The sequence below is a fragment of the Ixodes scapularis genome, unplaced genomic scaffold (genome assembly GCF_016920785.2).
Source record: "Ixodes scapularis isolate PalLabHiFi unplaced genomic scaffold, ASM1692078v2 PGA_scaffold6__148_contigs__length_123643588, whole genome shotgun sequence".
Lineage (NCBI taxonomy): Eukaryota > Metazoa > Arthropoda > Arachnida > Ixodida > Ixodidae > Ixodes > Ixodes scapularis.
In genome coordinates this window covers 16,430,421-16,458,410 of record NW_024609881.1, presented here as the reverse complement: position 1 = coordinate 16,458,410, position 27,990 = coordinate 16,430,421, and the positions used below count along the sequence as shown (strand labels likewise).

Sequence of the window (27,990 nt, the reverse complement as noted above, 5' to 3'; positions counted from 1 at the left end):
AATGGGCCTATAATTTACGACATCTTTTTTTGCCCTCCCCCCCCCCCCCCCCCCTGATGGAAAGGGACATGAGCTACCTTCCAGTCATCTGCCAAAAATCCTATGTCTAGTGACTTGGAAAAATTAAATAAAGGTAAACCGAAATTGGTTAAGCACATCGCTTTAGTACGCGCAGAGAAATACCATCCGGTCCAGTTGCTTTTGTCTCATCTATGTTTTTTAACGCCTTCTCAATACTACTCATGCTAAGCTCAACTGGCTGCATTAATTCCACCGTACTAACAGTAGATGGATTAACATAGTTTTGTTTGGGCAAAAAGACAGACCGAAAGCAATTATTTAAGCACGTTGCCTTTTCTGTGTCATCCGAAACTGTCTGTTGATTATATGTAATTTCACTTATTCCAACTGTGTTCGATCCACATCCCTTTAAATACTTCCAGAAAAGCTTGGGGTTGTTTTTTATCCTGTCATTGAGTGTATAAAGATATTGTTCCTTAGCACCCTTTATGCTCCTTTTATATTCACGCGTAAGCTCAGCCAGTTTCAAGGTGATTACTACTTTTGGTCTTCTTATATCTATCAAATGCTCTTCTTCGCTTTTTAATTATCCTAAGAGTACTTGAAGTTATCCATGGTTTTCTTCGTTTTCTAGCTTTCTAGAATCTATGCAAGGAACATATTTATCCGTTATTTGAAGCAACATTTTTTGAAAACATCCCATAAATTATGGACACCATACTCCTCAGAAAGGCACTCAAATACGGGAAGGCGGTCAAGAAGCTCTTCAGGAAAACCAGAGTAATTGCCCTTCTCAAAGAAAAAGACTTTCCTCGATTCGCATGAATTTGCTCGGTTGATTTCAGTTTGGATATTTGCTACAAGAGCGTGATGGTCACTGATACCAGGAATAATATTAACGGTGTTAATAAGATAGGGAGAGCTACAAAACAAGAGGTCTAAAATGTTATTATTTCTTGTTGGCTCACTCACACACTGCTGAAGCCCAAACGTATCCACAATGTTTTTCATTTCAAGATTAATTCGGCTACCAATCGTGCATACACAAGTGCCATCCCTCCACTCTAAGTCAGGCAAATTAAAGTCTCCCGGAAAGAGAATAATTTAGCTTGAGGCCTCAGAAACAATGTCGTATAGCGATTGGATCGTACTAAGGTCCGAATTTGGTGGTCGGTATTACGATCCAAGAACATAGGAAGAGCTATCAGGTAACGTGACTGTGCACCAGATTGATTCAAAAGTGTCGTGTGTTAAACAGCTTCGCTGGTCATGCACCTTCACAGGGTGGAATGGCTCATGATTTTTCAGTAAGGTCCATACTTCGTCTCATCTTGCCATGAACTATTGTTAGCCGCGCATGCTAAAATCGCGAGCTATTTTTTTTTGGATGAAGCCTCAACGGCTGCACGAGCCCTCGTGCAGCGAGTGCTTCCCCAGTTAAAAATAACCATTCGGTCCAATTAGTTTCGACAATTAGAACCAATGGGGAATCCTATCTGTGATTTCGGACTCCTAGTTAGAAAAAGTCAATTGGTTTCAATTGTCGAAATCTAATTGAACATCACCAATTGAAAATAATTGTGCACTGTCCATTGAATGGAGCCAATTAGGTATTGCCAATTGGATGCAACCAATTAGGCATGGCCAATTGGCAAAATGTATTTGTGTTTTCGGAATTCTACGGTCTTCAAACTGAAAAAAAGAGCATTGGTCCGAACTGTTCAAATCTTATTCATAGATACCATTTGGGACATTCACTGGAGTCTTTACATATCACAAACTAGAAAAAGTTGCAACTGGATCAAAAGGTAGATAATCAATACAGTTTTTATTTAACTAATCAAAAATCATTCCTAGCATTCAGGCTGATCTTCGTCCAGGATTGCAGCAGCTGCGGCTTCCCTAAAACAAATAGATAAATATATGTTAAATGACTTACGGGACTACATAAACGATAAAATAAAGCTTAGAAAAATACTAGAAAAAACGTTTTGCTCTAAAGAGATTAGTTGCGGTGGTAAAAACCTGCAGGCATTGCATTAAAAACTGCAAAGAAATTAGCTGAGTGGCGAAAACCTTCAGGCCTTGCGTTATAAGGAAAACATCCCTGGGCGACTGGCACAGTTTAGTAAAACATTACGCGACAAAGCTTTTGCCCAGATTGGTAGCTTGCATATGGGATGCTTTTAAGGCTACCAAGTTTCATTTGAGCAAATTGAGATATACTCTTTGCTACAAGGAGAAAAACAGTCAATTCAAAGGCATCTCTTTAAAGCCGGTGCACCTGGAAAATGCTTAAAGTCCGCGTAAGCCACCACAGAGAAAAGCTAATAGAAAGATGGGCATAGCTGAGTGAAGGATAATGCAACTAGAATGTACCTTCGCGTTTCCGCCCTCCTCAGCTCGCCAATTTTTTCATTGACGAGCTTGGTAACATCCTTGGCCAAGGGCTTGGCAAAGATCACGGGCAGGCCGCCGGAAACAAGCCTGGCCACGTAAAGATCTGAAAAATAAGCTCTTTTACTCAAATCTGTCTACAAGCCCTATCATCAAAACTCACATAGACTGGTGACTAACATAATTGAAGGTTGACTACATTGATGAAGTACAGTAAATACTATCAGACATATTCTAGCAAACATGTTTTGCACTGCAGGCAGCAATTTGAATTGAAAAAAAGGGAAGCTGAAAAAGAAGGAAGCTGAACATTCAATGGAGATCAGTAGCCGAGTGGTTAGCAGTGCACACCCCAGCTCGGAGAACGTGGAGTAAAAACTCGCACCGCAGAACCTGGGAATAGGGGATTCGATCACCACTAATGCCCTTGATTCAATCTGCATGAGCTACATACTGGTGTGTGGTCGTGTATTATTACAGCATGTTAAAGATCACCGGGTTGCAGCCATACTGCACAAAGAAAATTTCTGACCTATATCGTTAAGCAGAGGTGCAAAATGTAGAGGTCGCAACCCCCGGAGGATTGAAGGGAAATGGCAGAGTCTCGGAGAGCTCTCGAAAAAAAGCATATATGCCAAACCAGCACACAAATTGGGTGGCAAGGGATTGCCGCGGCTGGCATTCAGGTGCCTTAGGGGCTGCATACCGAAAATGCTTTGGCACACGTCTCGTACATATATGTCACCTTTCTGGATGGCTAACAAATATGAAAGACCATTTATTGACAAAAGTCGTCATGCTACAGTTAAGTGAGCCATACAGATTTAATGAATCGCCACCAAGGACACAGGTTCACGTCTGAAGTCTATAGGAGATATCGGGCAAAAATGCGAAGCGGGGACAGATCACTCCCGCCTTCATTGTTTATGAGAAATGTCTAGAAGGATATGATATTTTCCTTGCCCCTCCCCCCTGTTTCAATGTCATTGCTATAAATATATGTCGCCCGATTTCAGCAAAATTTAACAGCAAGAGAAAGCAATAAAGAAAAAGTAACTGAGAAAATTCCTAAGCAAAAAAGCACACCATGTTTTCGCTGCATCAGCAGAGTAGTCTACACATTTTCTACACGGGTACCACCATCTTGAATTCTTGAACTTCAGGTATGCAAGAGAACATTGATTTTCTCTCAACTGCCAGTGGAACGTGTTATTGTTTAAATTGCAGCCATCACACATTCTTGTTATGCCCCAACATGTTTTTTTACTTGTCCTGCTTTGAAATCGATTCCTTTTTTCTTTCGGCACATATAGCAGATATCGGGACAATGTGGCTGGGTATAAGGCTAAGCGGAAAAGATGTTTTGCGAAGATTACATGTAAGTGTCACGCCAGGCTGCGATGCATTGCACTACTTTTCTGCACCTGCTTAGATTTGAAAAAAACAACAACAAAAAACAAGCCGTTCAAACTCAATGCAAAATAGAAACAATAACTACTAACCTTTCAGGACACCGAACTTGAGGGGACAGAGGGGCTGCTTCTTCTCACGGCCGGGGAACTTTGAGCAATGACGTCCTTAAAAAAATTAGAAAAGCATCTAATGAGATTTTATGTTACATATTTATAAGGATTTTTTAACCACTAAGTAATGCAGTGCAATATACTATAAGCATTAAAAGCGTCTGTACTTACCTAGCACCGAGCTTTCCAAGAGGACCTTAGGTCCATACATAGCCACGGCCATGTCCTTTACAAACACCGTGTCCCTCTTTGCTACCGCCTGCAGCCAGGCAGGACGGTCAATCAAGACTCCTTTTCCGATGTCGACCTGAAAATCAAGATAGTTGAAGTCACGAGAGGAATAAAATGACACCATTAAAAAGCGATAGTGTCAGTGACATCAGAGGCATGCAAACTTTTTGGCCTCGGTACCCTAAAGGAATCCAAAAACTGTAAGGCGACCCCCACCCAGATATTCTGTGCTAGTTACGGGCATATACATTTATTCCGAAATTTTCAGTCCCTCAGACATCACTCTGTAACACCTCGGAGGGTCGCGACACCCAGTTTTCGCATCTTTAGGTTAGATCACTGGCACTAAAACACTACCACTTCCAACTTCATACCAGCAAGGACAAAGCTGTTAGGAAAAATGGGAAGAAGCTTTCAGTTAGCCTTGCAGCAACATGCCAAAGTTTCACCAATGCCTGAGCCAAGTGCTTTGGCAGAATGTAAACGTGCTACTTTGAGGCCTAGTGCAAGCTCCTTTTCCTTCACTTGCAACTTAGGTTTATGTGCCTGTATGTGATGTCAGCAATAAGCATAATGCTATTCTATGAGCTTATTGATTAACCAGTTTCCTGCACAATGACGATAGAGAAGCACCATTGCACTGCTATAATGCCATCAGCACTGCAGTACATTGGGATACCATGTGCTGTAGTAAATAGAAAAGACGCAACATGGAAAAGAGAGTTCCACTATTGTGTACGTTCCATAAGCCGGTAAGCTAAAGCAGTGGTCCTCAATCCATGACGTCGTTTGTCAGGTCTGCAAACCCCTACTCATTAGTAAAGCCTGGCAATAAGACTTCTATATAGAGTACAAACACCCCACTTTTGGGTTTTTTCTTCTGTCTGGGTCAATAAAAAAGTTCCCTTTAAACTAGCATTTAGATATTACTTCTGTCGTAATAATGTGCCAATCCAAAAGAGGGGTCCTCAATACATAGTTGGTTGTGAGCCACTGTGCCCGGGTTTAGTTTGTAATGTAAAAACAATTTTGCCTGTTGCAGGAGCACAAGGTTAGAGACTATCAATGATGTTTGCTTGAAGATCCCAAAAGATACTATTTCTTTATCCATGCTGCAATTGTCCTTACATTTTAGCATTTTTTTTTGTAAGAGAGACAGCTGACGTACCATGTCATCAGCATTTGCTGCCATGCCAGCATTCTGCATAGCAAGCAGTGCTGCAGGTTGAAGGTTAGCAGCCGGGGCATGGACAGCTGGCAGCTGGGGGAGGGCAAGCGGCAGGGGAGGGCCAGCAGCCAGGGCAGGGCAGCAGCCACCCTGGGTAGAACTGCATCCAAGGGAGGAGCAGTAACCAGGGCAGGAACCGCACTCAAGGCAGGGCGAGGAGCCAAGGCATGGGCAGCTGCCAGGGGAGGGCTCATCACTGGGGCAGGGGAATTCACCAGGCATGGGTCGTCGGCCACGACATCAGCAGCACCATGATTAGCGGCAGCACCCAGGGCAGGTGGGGCTTCAGGAATGGCACCTGCAGTTCCTTTCATCACCTGCAGAAGGCATCAAACAATGAATAAGACCTTTGTCCTTATATAAAAGTTGGAAACACCATACCTTTCATCAGGGATTCCACTTTCTTTATTAATATTTCTTGGAGGTTGACGTTCAGTTGCCTCAGTTGGCGAGCTTCGTTCTCCAACACCAACACTCGCTTCTCTGCACGGTCGTACTTCTCTCGGAGAAGTTCCAACTCACTCTTCTCCGAGTTTGTTGCACTCATTTTTTTTCCTTTCCATTTCCAAGATCTTCATGAGGTCTGGCTTGCTTGCTGAGGTTTGCCTCTCTTTGGTGTGTTTCTGAAATTGACCATATGTTACTCATTTGTTTCACACACACAGATCTGCATTGAACAACATAGCAATATATCTACCTTCTGTGCCTTGGCATTTTCCTTCTCCGTGGTTGAAGAGTCCTCACAATAATCGGAGCTAATCGGAGCTATCTATAACTTTCCGGACACGCAGCCGTCCCTCCTTCAGCTTGGTTTTCAGATTCTCTTCAGAGGCTAAGAATGATGAAATATATCAGCATAAAATAAAGGAGAGCACTTGTAAAAGCTTTGACTGATTATAATAACTAAAGAAAGAGCTGTCAAAACCTTACAGGTAGGGAGGGTTCTTAAGATTCCACAAGTATTCGTTTTTTTTTTCAAATGCTGAATTTATTTGTTTCTCTCAACAACCGTTTATATTAATTTTGACATGATAATTACTTATTTAGAAAGCCAACTGCCAAAACCTTTTGGCTTTGTCTCTCTACCAACATTTAGGTTTCACAAAGTCAAGCTACTCAGTGGTTCTCAAAGGTGGGTCTGTGTAGTATTTGTATATAGCCCATAATGCCGGCACTGAAAAAGAAGCCGATGCCGCGCGTGAAATAAACAGGGCCGGGCACCCGCGCTCGGGGTGCTCGAGACTCAGAGACCATGACCAGCAGCCGGCGGTTGTCATTGCTTCTTTGAGCTTCAACGGCCTTCGTGCCCACGAAGGCATTTTGGGTTTGTGCTAACCTCCGGCATGCAATTGCCAAGACAATCAGCAACCCAGCCAAATACAATAAAGATCAGTGTCCGCGACACACCCGTGGTTGAGAACCACTAGTGCTAATAACCGATCCTATGTTCGCGGGCACAATATTCCGAAATTGGGAAGCGATATGGTTTGTAATTCAGGCGATTAATCTTCGCAATTACAGGAAGTATGTCGTTTAGAGTATCGATGCTGTAATTTGCACGTGAAGCAATACAATATTACACGATTTCAAGCAGGACGTTTGGGTCAGAACCCGCAGGCATCTGCTTGCATGCACCCACCGCGCAGCACGCGCTGCGCGTGCAGGGCGGGAAGATAAAGCCCGCGATAGTGGTACGCGGGCAGCTTTTAAACACTGGAACTTACCACCCAACAGAAGAATACGGGCTTTATAGAAGTCGCTGTTGCCACCATCCCCCCGTCCATTTCACGTAGTACTTCGTTTTGTCATCATAGTCTTTCGGACCACTTGGATGGAAGTCCTTGATGAAAGATGTCGGCACAATCGCTTTTGTTTTATCGTCGACGTAACGTACATAGGCGTAGGTTGTCATCGCGCACCAATTACCGTACGAAGACCGAAGAACCAAAGACTCGAAGTTATCCAAAGCACGGGGATCCAAAGTAACAAAGAAGCAGCAGGAAAGTCCTAAGGCTCGGCTTGGCTTTGGATTGCAATTAACACGGTCCCATATAGAGAGTGAAAAGGAACAAAGATTTCGTCCGTCCTTTAAAACAGAAAGGTTATTAACGTTTATTAACCTTATCTGTTCTTTTGTTAAAAAAAATTAAAAGCAAATTGTTTTTCTACATGCAGTGTTCACCTGCAGGATAACGTTGCCTGCAGACGCTCTCGTCCGGTTGGCAGAACCGAAAGATGCCGGCAGCAGTAAACGCGCTTCTCTAGAGAGCCTAGAAGGCCCAAATTGCAAAAAGCTAAAATAAAAAAAAAAACACCAAAAAACTTTGTCCGCTTTTTTTTTTCGCTACGTGAAAGGGCGACGCATGCGCACTTGTGGCAAATCTGCTTAAGACTCATGGTTTGAGTTGGTCCCTCTCTTTTATCCGGGCTCTCTACGCTGCTGGCTTTATCGATACCGCTGTGGGCTCTACGGTACACTGCCGCGGCTTCAGACTGCGTCGGCAGCGTGGGCAGCTTGCCATTCATATCGCCCTCTGCGGAAGCTGACGTTTGTCGGCTCTCGCCGTCCAGACACGTTTATTGTCTCAAAGGTTGAAAGGTGGTGCCGACGATCTCTTCAACTCTGCTGTCCCATATGGTACGGGCGGTACGGGTGCGGGGAGAGTGTGACATCGGGCCCCGCTGTAATAAAAGCTAGCACCCCCTGCTCAGAATGCGAGTTAGTGGGATTTCTAAGTCCCCAACAACGTTTTCGAACCGGTCTTTCTAAGAATGTATTGCACAGGAGAAAGACTAAATGCATTAAATTCGAAATAAGGTGAACTGGGCCAGTTGGGTGACGTTATACATAATAGGGAAAACAGCTCAGAAAACGCGGACTACGAAGAACAAACACGCGTGTCCTGTCGTGTTTGCTCTTCTACGTAGTCCGCAAATTCTTAATTGTTTTCTCTATCCTGTATTAAACTTGAAACTCAATAAGAATGCGAGAATTAACGAAAACGCATCGCGCGCCGTCGTGGAAATTAGTATATATATGCTCGGGTGCCCAGATTTTCTTTTATCTGCAGCTCATTTCTAATTTGTTAAAGGCATTCTCAAAATGGCAGAACAAATTTGCACGACGAGACAGGCGCTGTCAGATGTACGCGTCAGAAAATCGTCGGATCCGACAGCGTGGGATTTTGACAGGTTATAGACGCTTTCAGGCGCGCGCCAGATTGAGCCGCCATAGCCGACCTTCCTTTGTCTTACTGAGATGCCGATCCACTAAAGCGAGTGTTGACGAGTCTCCACAGGGGCCCATGGTGGGGAGAAGGACACATAACATTTAAAATTGCAATAACCTGTTCTGCTGTGGTAATGATGAAGTGGAACGAACTAATCAGGGGGAACAAAAACTGAAGGTCGGTTATGGCGGCGCCCTTGCACAGCTGCCTGAAAGCGTCTATATCTTTCTCACCGTACGCTTGATCCCAAAGCTTTATTTAGACCAATGCATGTTACAGTGCGGCCACTTTATTTACTTATTTATTTAGACTAGAAAATCAACATTGGCGCCATCGCGAATCAGTGTGTAATGAACCCCCACATCGGGCGGGTTAGCTTTCATCAAGTTATATTTTTCTAACCAGATGTGGTCCGGCCGATGTAGCATAACTGCGAGCCTCCTTGCATATTAAGGCATTTTGAAGCCGCGTTTAGAGTGCCTCAAAATCAGCAGGACCGACTGCGTGCCTCGATCCCGCTCGTGCAGTCGTGGTTCTGTTCGCTCGTCAGGACAAGACAGGTATACGCATGACACTCGTACGCGCACGAGCAGACGCGTGTGCGGGTCTCAAAGGCAGTTCAACGATCGTGGACAAGGAAAACTACTTAGAAGGCTCCAACGGCGTTGACGAAATGCTAGTAGTACGCTAGCTCCTGCCAGACCACGTGGTTTCACACAATTTGCTGCATAGTTCACCTGAGACTGCAGCCAAAGCGCGAGCTCCTGGCTTTAAGGCATGCATTTCTAGCGCTCGTTCTGTGGAAGAACGTTTCAAAGCAGCGACCTCGAGCTCTGCTGCGCTTCCGACGTTGATGTCGGAAACACAGATGTCTTTTTCTCTGTCTCTGGCTAATTTCGCATTGGTTCTGGTAACTAAATAATAACATCCACGCATGTGGTTTGTTTAATTTGCTCTCAAGAGAGGCGCGCATCAGTGAACCAGTAGCCAGAGAAGGCCGAAGGTTCTAGCCGGTGTTACCCCAGAACGTTTTAAAAAAGAGAAAAAAGACAACGGAACACCGCTAACTAGGCCTGACGACCAGAAGTGCAAGGGCAGCAGACATCACCAAAAGCTGCATTTTAGCTAGTGGAGTAACTCTAAGTTAGAGTTGGTTACTTCGACACGTGACAACTTAGCTAGAACCACGCTCAGTGCAGCTAGGTTTTTTTTAAATTTTTTTTCTTTTTCTACTTTTTCTGACCGCCAAGGGTGGCGAGCTTTAGCAGAGTGAGATCTTGTTAGATTTTGGGAACACGGTCAGTGGGCGGGTGCTTTGTTTTGGCTACAGTGTAGTTTTGGCACTTTGTGTAAGCGGCTCTCGTGCCATGCCCGCAGCTGCGTGACTGAATGTGACACTCTTTTCCGTTAACGCGCGCTGTTTTCCTCTGAAACTTTATGAAGATGAGCTTGTCCTAGTGAACTGGTTTTGTCTATGGAGGGTTCGACAACACAGCTTTCCCCATCTGCTGCGTATCCACAGCGTCCAAAACGATCCAGAAAACGAGGCCCTTTTAAACAGTATTTGCATCCGGGGTCTCAAACTCCGATCCCGAAATCGACGAGATACGCCCAGAGAGAAGACGCTGCACATGGGAACCACGTAAGTCTCCAGCTGTCAAATCAAGCTACGATTGACTGTTCGCTGGTTCGGCCGGTTAAATGCAGATATTCAGGCTGGGTTTGGATCAATTTTTATGCTCTATATTCTTTAAATATTATTGTGTCCGGCCTAGGGTTCACGATAGCGGCGAAAAATCGGCCCAAGTTTGCACAGCCTGTAAAAACGTACCGGGGACCCGCGCACTTCTAAAAAAAAAATATATTGTTGAAAGTGTTGAACAATTCACGATAATTAAATTTCTGGTTCGCGTGACCCTAAATCCCTAGATGACTTCAGTCAAGAGGGGCTGCAAAACCCGTCATTTTCAGTAGATATATTTTATCTGATGACCCTAAAATATCTTACATTGTTCATCAAGTTTAGAAGTTCCTTTATCTTCAAGCTTTTGTACTTAGTGTGAGCCTTGATCGTACTAAGCCATCTACACTCCACCATGAAAATCGGATGCTAACCGTTCCAGGGTGATGCAGCAGCTGCATGTTTGGCCGCAGATGCCGACTTGTCTCACAAAGATGGAAAGTCAGCCGATGCTTCCTCTTTGGTGACTATATCTCATTATTTTGAATATATCACCCTAAAGAACAAAACTCTACTTGGGCTGTTACCGATTCATATTTATACTTATTTCTGCAGGAGCAAAATGTTGCAGAAGATCTGGCCAGAGAAGACCTGCCTTGGGAAGTCGGAGGAGTTCCTTCCCCTTGGGCAGTAAGCAATATTTTCGTAGTATGAAAATAGTCATTTTACAAACGAAGGACTTGTTGTTATACTTATCCTTTTTGAAAGTTAATACAGGAACCTGGTATGTCTTCGGACGACCTTGGTAGCAGGGCTGGCTGCTCTCGTGATTCAAGAGAACGACCTTGCACGTCTCCCATGGTAAATATATTCCCTTATTTTTGCAACGGGCATGCACTCATCTTAAAACTGAATGAAAAATCCTACCTTGATTGTATTCTCTGCATGATGTGAAATACGCCAAAAAAATGAGGACAAAGACGAGAGGCACACAGGACAGGGCTCTGTCCCTGTCCTGCATGTTTTTCTTTTCTGTCCTCGTTTTTTTAGCGTATTTCCCATCATGTATCAGAACCAACTTGCCCAACTCGCAATTTTAATAGAGCGTACTTTTTTGTTTTTTCTGTGCTCAAGCATTTTGAACTTCGTCGCAGAACCCTCTGCCTACATTCATCTGTGCTAGATGTGTGCATCTATATTTTTGGACGGAAGCTATGTGAGACCATGCAACCCCCAGTTTGCGCACTTCTGTCCTAGAGCACGGGCTAAGTGTGACTCCCTGTCTGCTATCGAAGTTCTCTATATGAACTCATTTAGCACAGTCATTTCCTGACGAAAATCTTTGATATCTTGGAAAGGAATGATACGCATATATTTGTCTGGTTCTTTTCTATTGTATGAACCTCCAACAACCTAACGCGATTTATTACAGTTTGTGAGGGAAAGCATTACAAAAATATTGAAATGCTTATCAATTTGGTGAGCTTATCTTAACCTATCCAGAACACTTGAAGTTTTATTGCTCTCCTAAAACGTTTTAAACACCCAGGTGATTGGCCCTAAATCTTGGTTTGCACAAATATTACGTCACTAACCTTTGCTATGGACCTTAGTAGAAATAGGTATATAAAGACCATTAAAGAATTTACATGTTGCATGGATGATTTAGCTAAAAAGAATGTGAAGGTAATAATTAGGTAAGCAACAAGTGATTTTTTAGTGCTGTCCTTCGTTTGATCTCTATTCCTTAAGGAACTCCGAATGTGGTGTGCTCTTTACATGCTTCTCCTACTTAAGTTTCAGAATTTAATTTTTCAATGCATATAGTAGTGATATGCAGTTTGCTAGCTGAGAAAGCACGCTGTGTTCTTGCACTGCACAGATAAATTAAACACCAACCAAAGCCCGGACTCCGCCCAAACATAGGTTTTGCAGTTTGGGATGAGAAGCCAAGGTTACAGAGCTTACAATTACGGAGGGGAAATTTTAGAGGCTTAAAGCTAAGCTGGGTTATGAGAGAGTGCTATCCAACAACTAACGGAATTCGGGAAAATATGCTGGCCTATCGATGAACATTTCTGGTCAGTCAACTTGTCTCCAAAACTTTCAGGAACATGACTCCTTCGCTGGAGATGACCTCTCAGATGACGCAAGATCTCTCTCATCCTCGGTAGGCAACCTTCATCAAGCGCTCGTGGTACTCAGTGCACGTGGAAGGAGAACAGAGCTGTAGAGCAGTAATTATATAATTTTAAAGGACATGCTCAATACTACATGGGGGACTTTCTAACTGGTATCAGCATCTATATTTTTACCACCATGTTCTTAAAATTGCCATTGATTAATTCCAGACTTCGTCAGAAGAAGACATCTCAGATGGAAGTTCAGCGGCCACCGATTCGATTGCAACTCAGCCTGCAAGATCATTTGTCAAGCTTTTCGAAGAGATTGTATCTGAACGCCTTGTGTCTAAAAGTGACATTTTAGTAATGCTGCTAAAGTATGTTGCTTGTAACAACCATTCATTTACCGCTCTGACAAATCTAGTCAAGATGGTGAATAGTTTTTTTTTTCTCGACCTATTCTTCCAGAATCACGTTATTTTCTTGGTAAGATGTTTGGTGATAATAGTGCAACCTTTCACTTTTATTGCCCTCACTGTTTTTACTACATTGGAAAACTGGATGGCTGCTGCAGTTCTTTCCAGTGCCTGCATTGTAGTCAAGAATGCAAAATGTCGAATGTCTCTGAGCCACCTTTTTTATTACCTTTGAGATTATGTCACAGTTACAGAGCATCCTGATAGATTCAGACTTCTTAGACTTAACAGAACCTCTGCAGGATGTCCACTCAATGTGTGACATCACAGATGGGAGCAAGTATCGTGCATTTGTTGACGAGACTGCAGAGGCTGGGCATAGGATTAGTCTCACCTTAAACACGGATGGTGCCCCAGTTTTTAAATCCTCATCAACTTCAATTTGGCCCATCCAGCTGTCAGTGAATGAACTTTCTCCCAAGGATCGTGTTGTTAAACTTGTGCTAGCGGCCCTCTGGTTTGGGAAATCCAAGCCCCGAATGGACATTTTCCAGAAGGCCTTTGTGGACATTATGCAGAAGCTTTCGATGGAAGGATTACCCCTGAGCTTCAAAGGGAAAACTGAAACCTTCAGAGCTTTCTGCATATGCTCAGCAGTTGAATCTGTGGCTAGAGCCCCGATGCAAGGGATTATGCAATTTAATGGTTATTACGGCTGTAACTGGTGTTTGCACCCTGGCACGCGGGTAGGAAGGGCTCTGAAATACCCTGTCTAAGCAGTCGATTCTGTTGAACATACTGACGAACAAATGTACAACGACATGCAAGAGGCTCTTGAAACTGGGACTGTAGTGCGCGGAGTGAAAACTGTTTCTCCTCTTATTAACCTGGAGCACTTCAGCATAGTCTGGGGCTTTGTCCCAGACTACATGCATTGTGTCTTACTGGGTGTAGCGAGGGAGTTCCTGGAGCATTGGCTTGAGTGCTGTGACAGAGAGTTTTATCTTGGGCGAGAGACTGATGTTTTAGATAGTAGGCTTTTGGCTATAAAGCCTCCAAGAGACGTGAGGAGGATGCCGAGATCGTTCAGAGAGAAAAAATTTTGGAAAGCCAATGAACTTGAGAATTGTGTCCTGTTTTACAGTGGTCCTGTTATCTCTGGAGTTATGCCAATGAGGTATGTTGCTCACTGGGCTCTCTTAGTGGAGGCTCTGCACCTGATGCTACAGGACCGTATCTCTTTTGCAGACATCAACCTTTCCGATCTCCTGATGCTGGAGTTTGTTGTTAAGACTCAGCACCTCTATGGAGAAGAGAGTATGACTTATAACGTCCATCAGATGCAACATATAGTAAAGAGCGTTCGTCTCTGGGGTCCCTTGTGGGCACATTCTGCCTTCTCTTTTGAAGAAGGTAATGGCGAAATGAAATTAAGCATTAAGGCTGCCAAGGGGATTCCCCATCACATTTGCAGGATGCTGGCGATCGAGACCGTAGTTTCTGAGTTGAAGGTACTTGTGAGAAGTGCTGCTGTGTCCAGTTACTGCTCTTCTCTTGACTCACACTCGACACAAAAATCTGTTGGTCCTTGCAAAGGAGTGCGTTTGCTGGGAAAAGGGTGTCCGTTCAAGGACCCTGGGGGATCCTGCTTGGTCTTCAAGCTTTGTCGCCTCAAGCTTTTGAGTACTAGCGGATGGTGAAGGGAGGAACTGTATTCACAATTGTTGCTTATGTTGGCAAGAAGAAAAGTGACAGCTCAGTCGTAAAGTTCACTAATTGTATTATTGGGGTAATTGAGAAGATTGTTTTAGACAAGAATTCAAGCTTTTTGGTTCTGAGGCTGTTGGAATGTGTACCTTTTTATTCCAAGTCAAAGTCGACTTTGTTTAAAGTTCAGAGGTGTTGGCAGCACTTTCGGCTCGTAAAATGTTTGGAAATTCTCAGCCCTGCAGTTTTCATGGCCACTGATGATACCTACCTTGCTCCAGTGCCCAGTGCTCTTACATTCTAAGCTGTTTGTCAGCACTGTTTGATTTTCGGTTTTGTTAAAAAGTTTCTTGCTTCAAGTGATAAATTTCCTATGTTCAAACAGAAGAATTATCTGCACAAATGGATGGACAGTTATTGTTTCTTTCTTCCATCTTCAGAAAGTTGTCTTTTTTTTTTTTAAAGTGGCACTAAGGCAATTTCTGACATCAACTTTTAAAGCGATAGCTTTACGGGCCACACTTTGCAGAAATTTCGACCTCGTCTCCAGTTTTTGCTACTCTTCATGATTATCTCGAAATTTTGAGTGGGTGCTTGCTCAATACTTTCCAGTAATTTCAGTTTCAGCTCAAGTGACTCAAGTACTCGCTGAAAGTCATTTCTACAGATCTGCCTCGCTCACCCTGCCTCATTGCCTTCGCCATCTCAGTCAAGTGTCCAAAAGGCTTGTATATCACAAACTAACCGCCGAATTTACAAACTTCACTCCGACTGAGGCGCCCCTCAATTTCCTCAAGGAAGGCGCGAGGACAGGCGCTGGCCAATCGCGACGACGGACAGGCGGCCTAGGCTGCTTATCCGTCATCGCGATTGGCCAGCGCCAACCCTCGCGGCTTTTTTGAGGAAGTGGAGGGGTGCCTCAATTGGAGTGAGGTTTGTGAATTTGGTGGTACAGCTTTACTTTTCCAAAAATCAAAGTCAAATTTGGGGGTTTCGCGGGCCAAACCAATGCACTGAGGATTAGTTTGGACCACCTGGGGATCTTTTGATGAGCAACCGAAAGCTCAGCTTTCTCTGCAATAAGTCTTTCTCAGATTGCGGGCACCTCGGCCAGGGTTCAAACTTGCCACCTGGAGATCCTTAGGACGGCGCTCTCGCATCGGAGCCCCCCTCCCCGTGTGCCTCGATCCTTCCATTGTTTATAAACAAAATATCAAAGCATACAGGTTTATACATCCTGGAACTGTTTCATTCTATATTAAATATGCATATCACTAATTTTTCTTTTACTGTTAACCTTTCCTCCAGAAATGCTTTTTGTTATCAATAAAGCAGGAGCCTCTTCCACCTTTGATTACAAAGGGCGCACCTAAATTTTTATTTTAATTATGGTGACCTTGGTTTAGATGAGTAATTTGGCCAGGGGATCACTACCACTCAACTAAGGCTTTGGCCTAACACGTGCCATGTATTATTAACCAAGCATGCATAAGTGAAAAAATAAATTTCTGGGCTGTTTAGTTTATAAAACTTTTTATACTGCTTTTTGTGCTAATCGTCGGCAAGATTTTCATACGAATCAACTGTCCATCTTCTACTTCTCTGCGTGGCTTACTAGAAAGAACTGCTCATGGCCTGTATTTTTTTTAAATCAGCTTTTCTACAAATGTAGACTGCCTTGATTTGTTTTCTTGTGAATGAAACACAGACAGTGTATAAGAAACTTCCGATTATTGTGTTATGCGCTGTGATAACAATCATAAAATGCTTGAGGATATGTTGCTTAAACGTGCCAATGTACATATGTTTGCCATGGATATTTATTTGCATCCATTAGTGAATAAGATCTAATATGAGTTTATGGGTGGAAAGAAATGAATATCTAGCTTGTGACTTTGTGTACCTTGTCTGTATAAAAATGAATGTGAAAAACCGCGATGCGAGTTTTTTTTTTTTAAGAATGTGAGGGCTTGCCCTGCTGTAAAGTGACAAACATCCCGACAAGCCAAAAATATTCTTGCGGAATCTGGCAACAGTCTAAACATAATAATGTGATTTTTGAATTCATTTACTTTGGAATAAACCAATACTAAAGAGAAAATGGCAAGATCTTCTGTATAGATGATTGCACACTATATTCCAGGGGTCTCAAACACACAGCCCGCGACTTGCTGCGACGCTGCCCGCAGGCAACCGGCTACGAGTCCCGGTTCCTATGCCTCGAGTGCTAAAAATAGCGTGAGCCCTAGTAATCTCATCTCGTCAATTAATTTTTGCTTAAAAGTAGCTCTGCTGTTTTAAGATATTCACATAGTTTATACTTGTCTGTGTACATTTGCTGGTTGTTTCGCTTTCTTTTTTTTTTCTTTTTTTTTGCTTCCAAGCTTTTTGTAATGTACAACAATTCTGCTACTAGGCTGCAAGCGCGAGCTATTTGTTGGATGCATAACTCTAGTGCTCAAACTCACAATCAGTAAGAGCTATACTGCCAAAGATAAAGCTATGAGCTCAGAATTCACGCCTTCAAAAAAAAATTATTACCATTAAGAGAGAAGTATTTGTTCAGTGCTGCGTTAAAAATGGTCAGGAAAGCAAAAACTCAAATAACTGAGCTTGGTTAATTCACGAGTGAATTGAGCAATGAAAACGACAGTGCACTTGCTCTCTTGTTCTATTAAAAATGCCAGCACACTGGCGGGCAGTGTCATTTTAATTCTTGTTATCACATCAGGTCAAGGTCCAAAGTAGTCATATAAAATAAATAAAATCTTAATATGTTACTGGAAAAATTGTGAGTTTACAAAAAGCATAGAGCACTAGGTCTCTTTTTAAAATCTCTTGACCACTCTTCCCACCCCCCTTACGGTTTCCCTCGAGGTTTCCGGTGTGGCTGTCCGTCCCCCACACTCAAATGAGTTTGAGACAACTGCTATATTCACTATGTTCATGAAGTACGCAGCCATCAGTCGCACACACAACATCTTGAACCCAATCACAGTGATCAATTGGGTGACCCAGCAACAATTGGAAACATTGAAGCCAACTGAGCGAAATTCAATGAGATATGTTGCGCTACAGCGACAGCATGGGACTAGTCCCATACGCCGGTATGCCTGTTGGGAAGTGCAGCGAGTCTTCCGGTGAAGACTCCAGAAGTCAACCACCCCGTCATTGTTGGCAGAAGGGCCGGCCCGTGTCAGTCGTTTGCAAAGCGACGTAGATGGCGTTTTTCGCGGCCTCGGAGATGCAGGAGCGAGCCGACGTTAAAAAAGATACGTTTGAACTACGAGTGTCAGCAAGAGCCACGTAAATACCTGTTTACACTCGGAGCGGACGCGCGCGCTTGATGGAAGTCTTGTATTCGCGCTGTTTGTAAGCGCTTCGGGACCGTTCTTTTACGATTGCAACTCGATACTGACGCGACAATCGGCAAAAAAAGGTTGGACCGGGGTTGTACGTATACCTCCCACGAACTGTTATAGCTCGACAGTGACGTGCAGTCTGTCAGAATAAAAATGGCATACCAATAACAAAGTGTACATACCGTGTTACGAAGGTAATCCATACGGCGTTTATTTCAGCTCTCTATCACACAAAACAAGGAGATAGAATCGACGAGAGTCCCTTTTCGACGAGTGTTCGTCAACACTGCCTCGGAAAACAAGGGGAAGAGATTGACCTCACCTCTTAATCTAGAATTGAGGTCAGTGATCAAACTATAATACGGGAAGGGTCCCCAAGGGTCACGCGGGCATATTCCATTTAGCACGCCAGCCGATCGTAGGCAGACGGTCTTGCGACGAAGCAACGCAGCGCCGAGTCGGAATGCCTGCTAGGCCTATACGCTTCGTCGGAGTCGGTGGATCCACCGTTCTTGTTCGTCGTGGTCTGTTTTAAGTACTGTTTTCTCGCTGCTTGAAGTCGGCACGCGCGGGAAGAACACATAGAAAAATAAACGTTCAGTCAGTCAGAGTTTTGAGAGGAAGGAAAACAAAGAAAATAAACGTTCGTCGCTGGCCGCCACCCAAGTAACTGTCGGCCCTGCCCTACTGCGCACGCGCAGTAGTTGCTTCGTTTACCACACGATAGATGGCGCCTGGCTCTCAGCATTATCAAATTTGGCAATTTTCGCCACACATCTCTAATTATGCTACAAAATGTGGATCTGAATATTATTTAACAAAACTTTTAGGAAACATTCGCCGGCTATTTATTGTTTACGATCGCGGTGCTGGTGAGGTAGGCTCTTACCCAATAGGCGACCTGGATTTGGCTGACGTGCTCCATTTCCGCGGATGCATCGTAGTGAACAGGCGAAGGAAGGAAGGCGCAAAAGAGTCCAGTTTTCTTTTAAACGTTCTATAGCAAATAATTTTTTTTGGCTCCCTATTTTTGTGTTTTTGTGTTTCTTTTCACACCTTTTACGACGTGCGGTGGATGAAACTCGATTTTAAAATCATTTCATGGTCCCTTTAATGATCCCAATCGGGTAACCAATTGGAAACATGTAAGAGTGACCAATTAGGTAACCCAGTGCCAACTGAATTTTGTTGGCCCCAATTGGGGTAACCAATTGGAAGCATGAAACACAATTAGAGTGACTAATTAGGTGACCCAGTGCCAATTGAATTTCATTGGTCCTAATTAGGGTAACCAATTGGAAACATTGCAACCAATTAGGATGACCAATTGGGTTACCTAGAACCAATTAGATTTCATTGATTCTAATTGTTTCCAATTGGATATCCTAATTCGACCCAATGGTTATTTTTAACCGGGCCAGTCAAGGCAGCCAAGGCTATGCGCTTGCGCTGGCACAGCCTTCACAGTTAGTCCATGCTAAGGTGGGGGGGATGAGTGGCCGAGTGGGCTGGCGCACACTATCTCGGAGCACGTAGAGCGAAAGCTCGCGCTGAAGAACCCAGGGATCCTGGGTTCAATTCCCACGTGGCCCTGCCCGTTTGATCTGGATGAGCATCGTACCGGTATGCGGCTGTGCACCACTACTGCGTGGTGCACGTTAAAGACCCCAGGCTAGTGGTTGTACTACAGTGGCTAAATTTCTCATCTACAGCTGAGAGACAAGTCGCGTCTTGAGGCAGAGTAAATTCTAGGCTGTATAAGCATACACACACCCAATGTTTTCCCATGCTAAAAACCTAAGGTAAGACGAGGCGTAGTCAGCGTTGGTGTTGTGTTTTCTCCTCTCTCTGTCCTTGTCCTAGTCGCGCTGTATTTCATTAATGGGGCTTATAGCGGAATGGGTCCGTCCTAGAACAATAATTACTGGTTGTTGGACTGCATATTGGGAGCTAGCAGGTGATACTCGCTTTAGGAACCTCACTGGTAACCACTGTTTGCACTTCGTTGACCCGAAAACTGAAAGCACACACCAACGCGGTGGAGGGCACTTAGCGGCATGCGAAGCGTTCTCTCCCAACTGGACGGCGTGAAAAGCACCATTTCTTTGGTTACCTCGCGAAATTCATGTTCTGGAGGAAAAAGAAGGCGCGCGGAAAAACTGATAGATTTGATTCGTTTGTCAACGCGGTCCACACACTGAACAGCCTCAATGCAAACAGGAATTTTCCCTGCAGTGCAGATGAGGACAAATTTGACGACTCCGTTAACTGCGAGTGATCCGTGAGCCGAGCCCGTCGCCCCGGCGCTTGCTTGCACAAAGATGACTTTTGCGCCCACCTCTCGTCAAGCGCTTGTCTCGTCAGTTAAGTTCTGTTACCTACAAAAACTGCCCTTTTTTAGGGCCTCCGCAATTTGCTGACGAACCGTTGTGCTCGTGACGCCCTCTCCCGAGTCTTGGGAGGGAGGATACGACGTTATCACAAAGCTTATCAAAGGTGTCTGCTTCTAAGTGCGCGTAAAATCGGACATCTCACTTTCGTCCTTAGCGAAATAACAATACGTAGGGTTACTTTGAAAGGAAATTAGTACATTTGTTGCAGTCGTTCAGCAATGCATTCGGTTCCCGATTCGCGCCGTCGCAGTTGGCCTGTTCGCCGTCATTGTCGTCGACCGTCATCACCGCCAACGCTATGGCTCGTCAAGCGTTGGCTACTTGCCGCGCTGACTTTTCAAGACGATATTCTGTCAGGGGCGCGTCTGGAATTGTCTATTATCATTCGGTGAGCATAGCAGACGTAATTTTTCGTGCATAAGGAAATGGCGGCCTGGCGAGGTTGGGTCCGTGCTTCGGCTCATTCGCTGTGTCTTTGAATGGGTCGGACATGAAAGAAAAAAAGAGTTCGAAATAAGGACTTTGCGCAAAATGGCTGATTTTCTTTAGCGCTTATTACTCTGACAAACGTAACGCAAAGAGCGTTATTTTTTTCATTTTTGGCTATCCGGTGGTCGGTGTTTTCCCTGGAAAAAAAGACTAAAATATCAAACAGCTGCCGGGACTTGCAATCTTAGGGTCCTGGCTTCGATTTCTCCCGGGAACATTTAAACTTTTGTTTTTTCTTCTCGGTTTATTGGCTTACTACTTTCCCGCGCATGCTCAATTGTTTTGTGTTACAGAGACGAATTTTATCCGGGGGTGCTGTCAAAAAAAGCTGTTGCTTTTAAAAGGAAACTCCTACTGAAAAGGGACACGAACGTTCTCTCCGGGCTGAAAACGAACACGTAGCAAGCGCAGAGCGAAATGAGAGAGCGATTGGCCGGTTGGTAGGCTCGCGAGTGCTCGTGATTGCCGTGATCGATGAAAGGGAAAGAGAGAAATTAAACGGCACTACCGGTCTGGACTCTGAAGTTATCCAAAAAAGCAATTTCACCATTTACGTCATTGATTCAGGCGGGGATATAAAAACTAAGTTTCTGAATTTTTATTGTTCTCTGCAAATACGCCTTTCACGAACCCTAAGATAACGCCTACATTCTGAGTCCGGTATCGGCTATGTTGGCGTAGAAAAATGCCCATTTTCTAACGGTAAAAAGTGGCGTTACATGTTACGCCAATATTGGCGTTACAAACGCCACGCCTATATTGGCGTGACTTATGTAGCGATAGGCATTACACGCTGTAAAAGAAATTGACCCGCTTTTACGAAGAAATATTTTGGAAACATGTTACCAGATAATGTTTCCGTGATCTGATTCACGGAAAAAAACCTCAGAATTACACTCGCGGAAGACTGCTCTGTGAACTAAGCTACGGAGAGACCCTCTAGCAGCAGGTTCTCAGAGTTTTTTTCCCGACACTTGGTTCACAAAGAAATCTTCTCGCAACATACTCAGACTTTCTCCATCACTAGTGCATTGTTTCGTGTGTGGTGCACGCGTCATGCCATCGTTTGGTTTCATGGGAATAATGCGAGAATAAATATCAGAAAGCGAATAATGATCGTGAGGACATCTAATAAAGATCTCATGAAGTTTGTTCTTTAAAGTACCTGGTGCTGTTTTCTGGTTATCCTGCAAACTTGGACTAATACTCTTGTCTGAAAAAAAAATGATTAGTAAAATTACAATGTCAAGCTTTACTTAAATCAAAAAAAGTGTTATTTACAAATTATGAGCGCCCCAAAGCTTTCAAGAAAAAGTCATTGAAGAAGCCTGAGGTGGCACTTCGAAACCTTCTAAAACACGATACATTTGGGTCTGCGCTTGAACGTATTTGTTAAAGATAGCAGGGCTTATAATTGCTGATTGATCTACGTTTATAGTATGCATGCGCAAAAATGCACTTAGGAACGTACATGCATTATAAACAGTAGTCTATTTTGTTGGGCGGCACATCTGTACTTTCCACGTTTTTGTAGTTGCTTGAGTGCCTCTCATGCCTATAATGTACTTTGAATGAGACAGCTTTCCTCACTGTACATCACATAATGGGAATATGGCACACATTTTCAACATCTTACGTCGTCTCCAAAGAGCAAATATTCTAAAATGTGCAGATGAATGATTCGTTCGGAGCGAGAGAGTTCGTGCATCAAACTATTTCAAAGATATAATCACACGCTATTCTTCTCATCAACACCTCAAATCCGCTCTCAAACACACTGGCCGGGACAGTAACTTAAATGCTGGCTCCATCTACCCATTCGCCCAAGAATCTTTCAACCTCGTTAAAAGATTTTTTTTTCTCCATCAAGTATAAAGAAACCTCTTCCTGACATCCGCGTTTGTCTTTGCGCTTAAAGGAGCTGTGCAACGATATTCAATTGGAATGTTTTTCTCTCTACACGAGCTTACTGGCACACCTGGGACTGAAGGATACTCACACGCAACGCCATTGGCCAAGAAACTTCTTTGTTACGGTGTAATTTCAAGGACAAAAGCGATCATTTTCATTCAATCTCTCCTTTGCAAAATTTGATGACGTAACTCGGGGATCGCAGTACACCCAAGTGACGATATTTGAATGCGGTTCATAGATTGGACCCGAGCATTGCGTGGGCACTCGACTTGGGCTCGTGACAATTGCTAGCTCGAGAAGCATTCGGGTTGTGACCCGTGTTCAATCGCTGCAACGACGACAACAGCCGAGCCATAACAATGTCTGGAACTGAGCGCGTGTCCTGCGCTTTGCCAACCCCAGCGCGTGGCTATGATCAACACTGGCGGCATATAATCTGCTCCAGATCACGTGGCCGCTTGTTCTGGCTGCGAGTTGAGGGGGTGAACGCTGCTCGTTTTTCTTAAATTTTTTTCTGGGACTTCTATTGCGTGGGGTGAAAAACGAATGCGTGTTTCATAGGTCATTAACGTTAGGGATCCGTTTTAAGGGGTATTTGTGCACAGTACAAAAATTGTTGCCCAGCTCCTTTAAGGGTCTTTTCAGTCTCAACACGCATTGTATTACTTTCACTATGTGATATGGTACTTTCCTGTCCGTTCGACGGCTGCAAGGCTGGTCCTTGCATGTAATATAAGGACTGGCCTTGCAGCTGGAAGATGCACATAAAATTAAAGTGCGATAAAAAACGCGCATAAAAATGGATTTTGTAAGATAAACATGCTCAGGCAAAAAAATGTTGTGCGCCACTTAATCTGTCAGTTGTATCACAAAGTGCAGTTTGTTAAAATAACCCACTATTTGCGCCGCGAGTCGCATTTTAACTTCAACCATAGCCTCATCTATGCGGAGGGCAAGTTCGTCTGCTTCTTGCGCAGGGGGTAGCGGTGACGTCAGAACGCCGAGCCCTGATTGGCTGATCGCGACCTCCTATCTGAGCGTCGTCTGCCCCTTTGCAACGTCGTCTGCGCCTGTCTTACCTTTCGTGCGACTTTCGGAAGTGCAGAGGCCAGATTCACGAAACGATCTTACGCCAAAAATGTGCGTAAGACAAAACTTAAGAACACATTTGTATTTACGAAACGAAATTTTTGTAAGTTTCGCGCAGGTTCCGACGAAATCCTACGACAGCTCCGAAGCTGTCTTACGCACTTCTTACGATCAAATCAGCATGGCCGACAGCGTCGCGGTCGCGACGACGCACAGACGTTTCAAATCAAATCAAATCAAATCAAATCAAGTTTTATTTGTTGCCACATCTCGTTACATGACAACAGGGGACTTGGGAGAAAAAGCTGCTGGGTAGCAGCTTGACGAAGGTCCCAGCCCCCGTGCAGTTCAGAACAGCAAAAAGGTAAATAGAAAGAAAGAACACACAAAAAAACAACTAAATATTACATAAATGTAGACACATCTTGTACAAATGTTTTATGTAATAAGCACTTTAGAAAAAAAAAGAAGAGAAAAAAAAACACGATACCCGGCAATAAACCACAAGAGCGGTCAGCAAATAACCAAAGAAAGCAAACAGGATAAAAACAACGCCAGTATTCAAAAAGTCATAGAGAAAAAACCAAATTTCCTAACCCTTTATGTGAAAGTGCCTCTAAATTTATACTATTTTTGTACAGAGTGTTTAGTATGGTGGACAAATTAAAATGAAGCGTCTGATCAAGGTAGTTTGTGCGGGATGGACGGATTACCCAGGGCTGATTTTGCCTAAGGTCGCGCAGGATGAGGCGATGTTTTAGGTTAGCTAAGTGAATGTAATGAACGTTGTTTTGCTGAACAGCCCTACGATGCATTGTTAAAAGTTTAAACGTATATATTTGCTGAATTGTTTTTACTTTTAGGGCCTTAAATAATGATGCAGTAGGATGGAGAGAGGGAACAGAAGATATTGCACGTACATCCCTTTTTTGTAAAAGGTGAAACTTGTTTTGGTTGTGGTGCCCCAAATAAGGTTGCAGTAATTTAAATGGGAACAAACGAACGATTTATAAATAGTTAATTTAATATGAGTAGAAAGTATTGTTTTATACTTTGTTATTAAGCCAACGCTCTGGGATAGCTTTGCTTGGACATAATCGATGTGAGCATTCCAACTCATGTCTTGTGGAAACAACAACCCAGTATTTTAATACAGTTTACAAATTCAATTTGTTCATCACTGATTTTAAGACAAAGTGGATCGTTTATACTTTTATTTCTAGGTTTAAACAAAATAGCCTTGGTCTTGCTACAATTTAACTTTAATTTTTGTTTAGTGTCCAGGCAGTAATTTGTTCTAACACCTCTTGCATTGCGGAAATGGAAGTGCGGATATGGTCACGGGAAGAAAAAGTGCTGGTATCGTCCGCGTAAATTGCCAGTTTTACATCAGTGTTTTGAGCCACGTTTGCGATGTCGTTGATGTACAAAATGAATAACAATGGGCCTAAGATGCTGCCCTGGGGAACTCCGTAGCCTATCTGAATGAAAATTTGGAAAAGCCACGTACTGATTTCTATTTAATAAGTAGGTTTCAAAATATCATGCGCTATGCCTCTTATTCCATAAAATGGTAATTTTGAAAGTAAAATATCATGATTAATTGAATCAAATGCTTTTGAGTAATCGAGAAAAACGCCCAATGTTATCTTTTTTGCGTCGAATGCTTATAAAATGAGTTCTTTTTGATTCAGCAATGCTATTTCAGTAGATCGATGATTTTAATATCCGAATTGTGATTAAGAAATTAAAGCACGTTTATTAAGATGCGTTAGGAGTCGTTGATGTAGAAGTTTCTCGAGTGGTTTAGAAAAGACAGGAAGAATTGAAATGGGCCTATAGTTGCATACTACATATCACCGCCTTTATGTAGGACACTAACTTTTGTTACCTGCATTTTAAGTGGGAAAACCCCGGTTTCAAGAGCAAGGTTATATATATATATGTCAGATATGGTGCAATTCTATCAATAACATATTTCATAGATTTTATCGGCATGTTATCGGCGTCAATACTTTTACTATTTTTAAGATTCATGATGGTTGAGCAGACTTCTGTCTCATCAGTGGGGAACAAAAACATTGTATTCGTCTGCGACGATTTCATGAACTCTAGGGCTTCTTTTGTACAGGAGGATGACACACACGTTGACTTACCAACATTTACAAAGAAATCATTAAACGCGTTTGCCATGGTGACGTCTGTTATTTGAGCGCCACTTCCTGTTACCTCACGAGGTACGTTTTGGGGTGGCTTACGGCTTATTAAAGATGGAATTCTCTTCCACATAATATCAGGTTTCAATGTTTCTAATGGATCAAAAAGTATGTTGTAATAGTCACGCTTAGCAGTCCTTAGCTGACTCGTTAATTTATTTCTATAAGATTTAAAGATTACAAGTCGACTATTTTCTCTAGTTTTTAAAAAATTATTATATAAAAAATTCTTTTTTCGTGTCATCGATAATAGGATAGGCGTGATCCAAGGTCTACGCGACTTTTTAGTGGCTTTGAGGTTGACAAAAGGGAAATGTTTAGTATATATTGCACTAAATATATCTAGAAATAAATTATATGCGGAATTAACTGAATTTGTAGAAAAAATTTGTTGCCAAGATGTACGTTCAATGTCTTCTCAAAAACGGCGCAACTGGTCAGAGGAGATCGGCTGAACTCTAGCCACAGGAACGCAGTCGCTACGGTTTTTATTGGAATGTTTATTTTGCAAGCAAAAATAAATGGGAAGATGATCACTTATATCAGTTGAAAGAACCCCCGATGTCACCATCGAGTCTTCGTAGTTGGTTATGAACAGATCAAGCAAAGAGGATGACGTGTTAGTCATTCTTGTGGGGTGCTTTATAACATTTGATAATCCACATGACTCTATGAGGTTTGAAAAAGAATTTCTCGAGCTACAGTCAGCACTTATATCGATATTGAAATCACCACCCAAAATTGACTTGTAATTTTTATCATTCACAAAATTAAACAAGGTCTCCACAAAATTTAGAAACGGCATGACAGGCGAACTAGGGGGCCTATATACAACAGAGAGCAACGTATTTCCGAAACGCACAGTTACAACTTCATAGAAGTCAGTGATTTTACAGAATGATTCTAAGAGCTCACACCTTACTTCGTTCTTTGCCAACATAGCAATACAACCCACCTTGTCTGTTTTCTCTATTTAAGTTGAAATGGGAATATCCCGGGAGCAGAAAGTAGTCAGTACTCCAACGGTACCATGTCACGCGGACAAGTGAAGTCGGCGTGGTGGCGAACGATGTAGTTTGATGAGGGTCCGAATATTTCTTGAGTTTGCTTGAGTATTAATTATTGCGGTGAAGCCTGAGTAGATTGTTTCCTTTGATCACGTGTTCCAAAGCCCGTTTACTCCACAACGCACGGTCGCGTGCTTTCGATTTCTTGGATGGGGACGGAAAAACGTTTTGATTTCTTGTCTGTCTGGAATGACATTCAATATTACGACTACTTGGTAACTGATAAGTGGTTTCTTTATAGGAATGTAGAACAGTGGACCGAGGACGACAGGCGAAGTATTTCACTGGAGGGAACACCCATGTTGCATTCAAGTGAATGGGAAGGTTTGATAGCTGCTTTTCTTGAGTTTGGTTGTGTTCTATTAGCTTGGAAGATTGAGCCAACCACGCCAGTGAGTGCGTTGGCTATTCATCTTGGCTGCTTTTCGCCGAAAATACCTCTGGACCACGCCGAAGGAGTTGGGCTGATTTCGCAATTACTTGATTCCGAAAAGCCTGCTCGCTGCGTACGATTAATGAGGGAAATTGTCTGCTTTTAAAAGATGGGGGACGCGACTCGCAAAAGTTAGAAGTTGTCACAACATTATGATCTATCGCGCCTCCAGTATTTATATTATACCCCCGTAAAAGCCTGCAGCGATATGCGTCTACATTGCTCACGTTGTCTGGCCACAAAAAATACTAAATTTCTCCGTTCAGCATTCGAAGTCAAGTTCAATGCAGAGGGGTTTTGCGTGAACCTGCGATGAAGACTCTCTTCAGTTTGTTCGCATTCGTCTCTGTGCTGCCGGCTAGAACCATTTGGCTTAGTTTAAGTAGTATCTCTCTGTCTGTCAAATATAGTTTCATTGAGCAGTTCACCTAGCTAGTCAACTAAGCTCATATTTCAACCCGAAGAATATA

General features: G+C 43.2%; 1 protein-coding gene, 2 long non-coding RNA genes and 2 pseudogenes across 3 annotated transcripts; 3 read left to right on the top strand and 2 right to left on the bottom strand.

The window, feature by feature from the left end:
• Positions 1–1,874: 1,874 nt before the first annotated feature.
• LOC115326639 lies at positions 1,875–7,478 on the bottom strand (annotated as a pseudogene).
• Positions 7,479–10,197: 2,719 nt separating this feature from the next.
• Positions 10,198–11,002, top strand: LOC120843239. The gene is made up of 3 exons (XR_005716121.1): positions 10,198–10,272; positions 10,754–10,834; positions 10,927–11,002. It is a non-coding gene; the product is annotated as an uncharacterized LOC120843239 (long non-coding RNA).
• Positions 11,003–11,108: 106 nt separating this feature from the next.
• Positions 11,109–12,743, top strand: LOC115311878. Its single transcript, XR_005716122.3, has 3 exons — positions 11,109–11,172; positions 12,422–12,481; positions 12,663–12,743. It is a non-coding gene; the product is annotated as an uncharacterized LOC115311878 (long non-coding RNA).
• A 344-nt stretch (positions 12,744–13,087) lies between these two features.
• LOC115311873 lies at positions 13,088–14,550 on the top strand (annotated as a pseudogene).
• A 6,973-nt stretch (positions 14,551–21,523) lies between these two features.
• Positions 21,524–26,666, bottom strand: LOC120843226 (the record flags this gene model as incomplete). Its single annotated transcript, XM_040214512.1, has 4 exons — positions 21,524–21,594; positions 26,063–26,181; positions 26,352–26,362; positions 26,544–26,666. Coding segments are annotated over 4 exons (324 nt in total), but the record flags the coding sequence as incomplete, so codon positions are not given.
• Between the last annotated feature and the right edge of the window lie 1,324 nt (positions 26,667–27,990).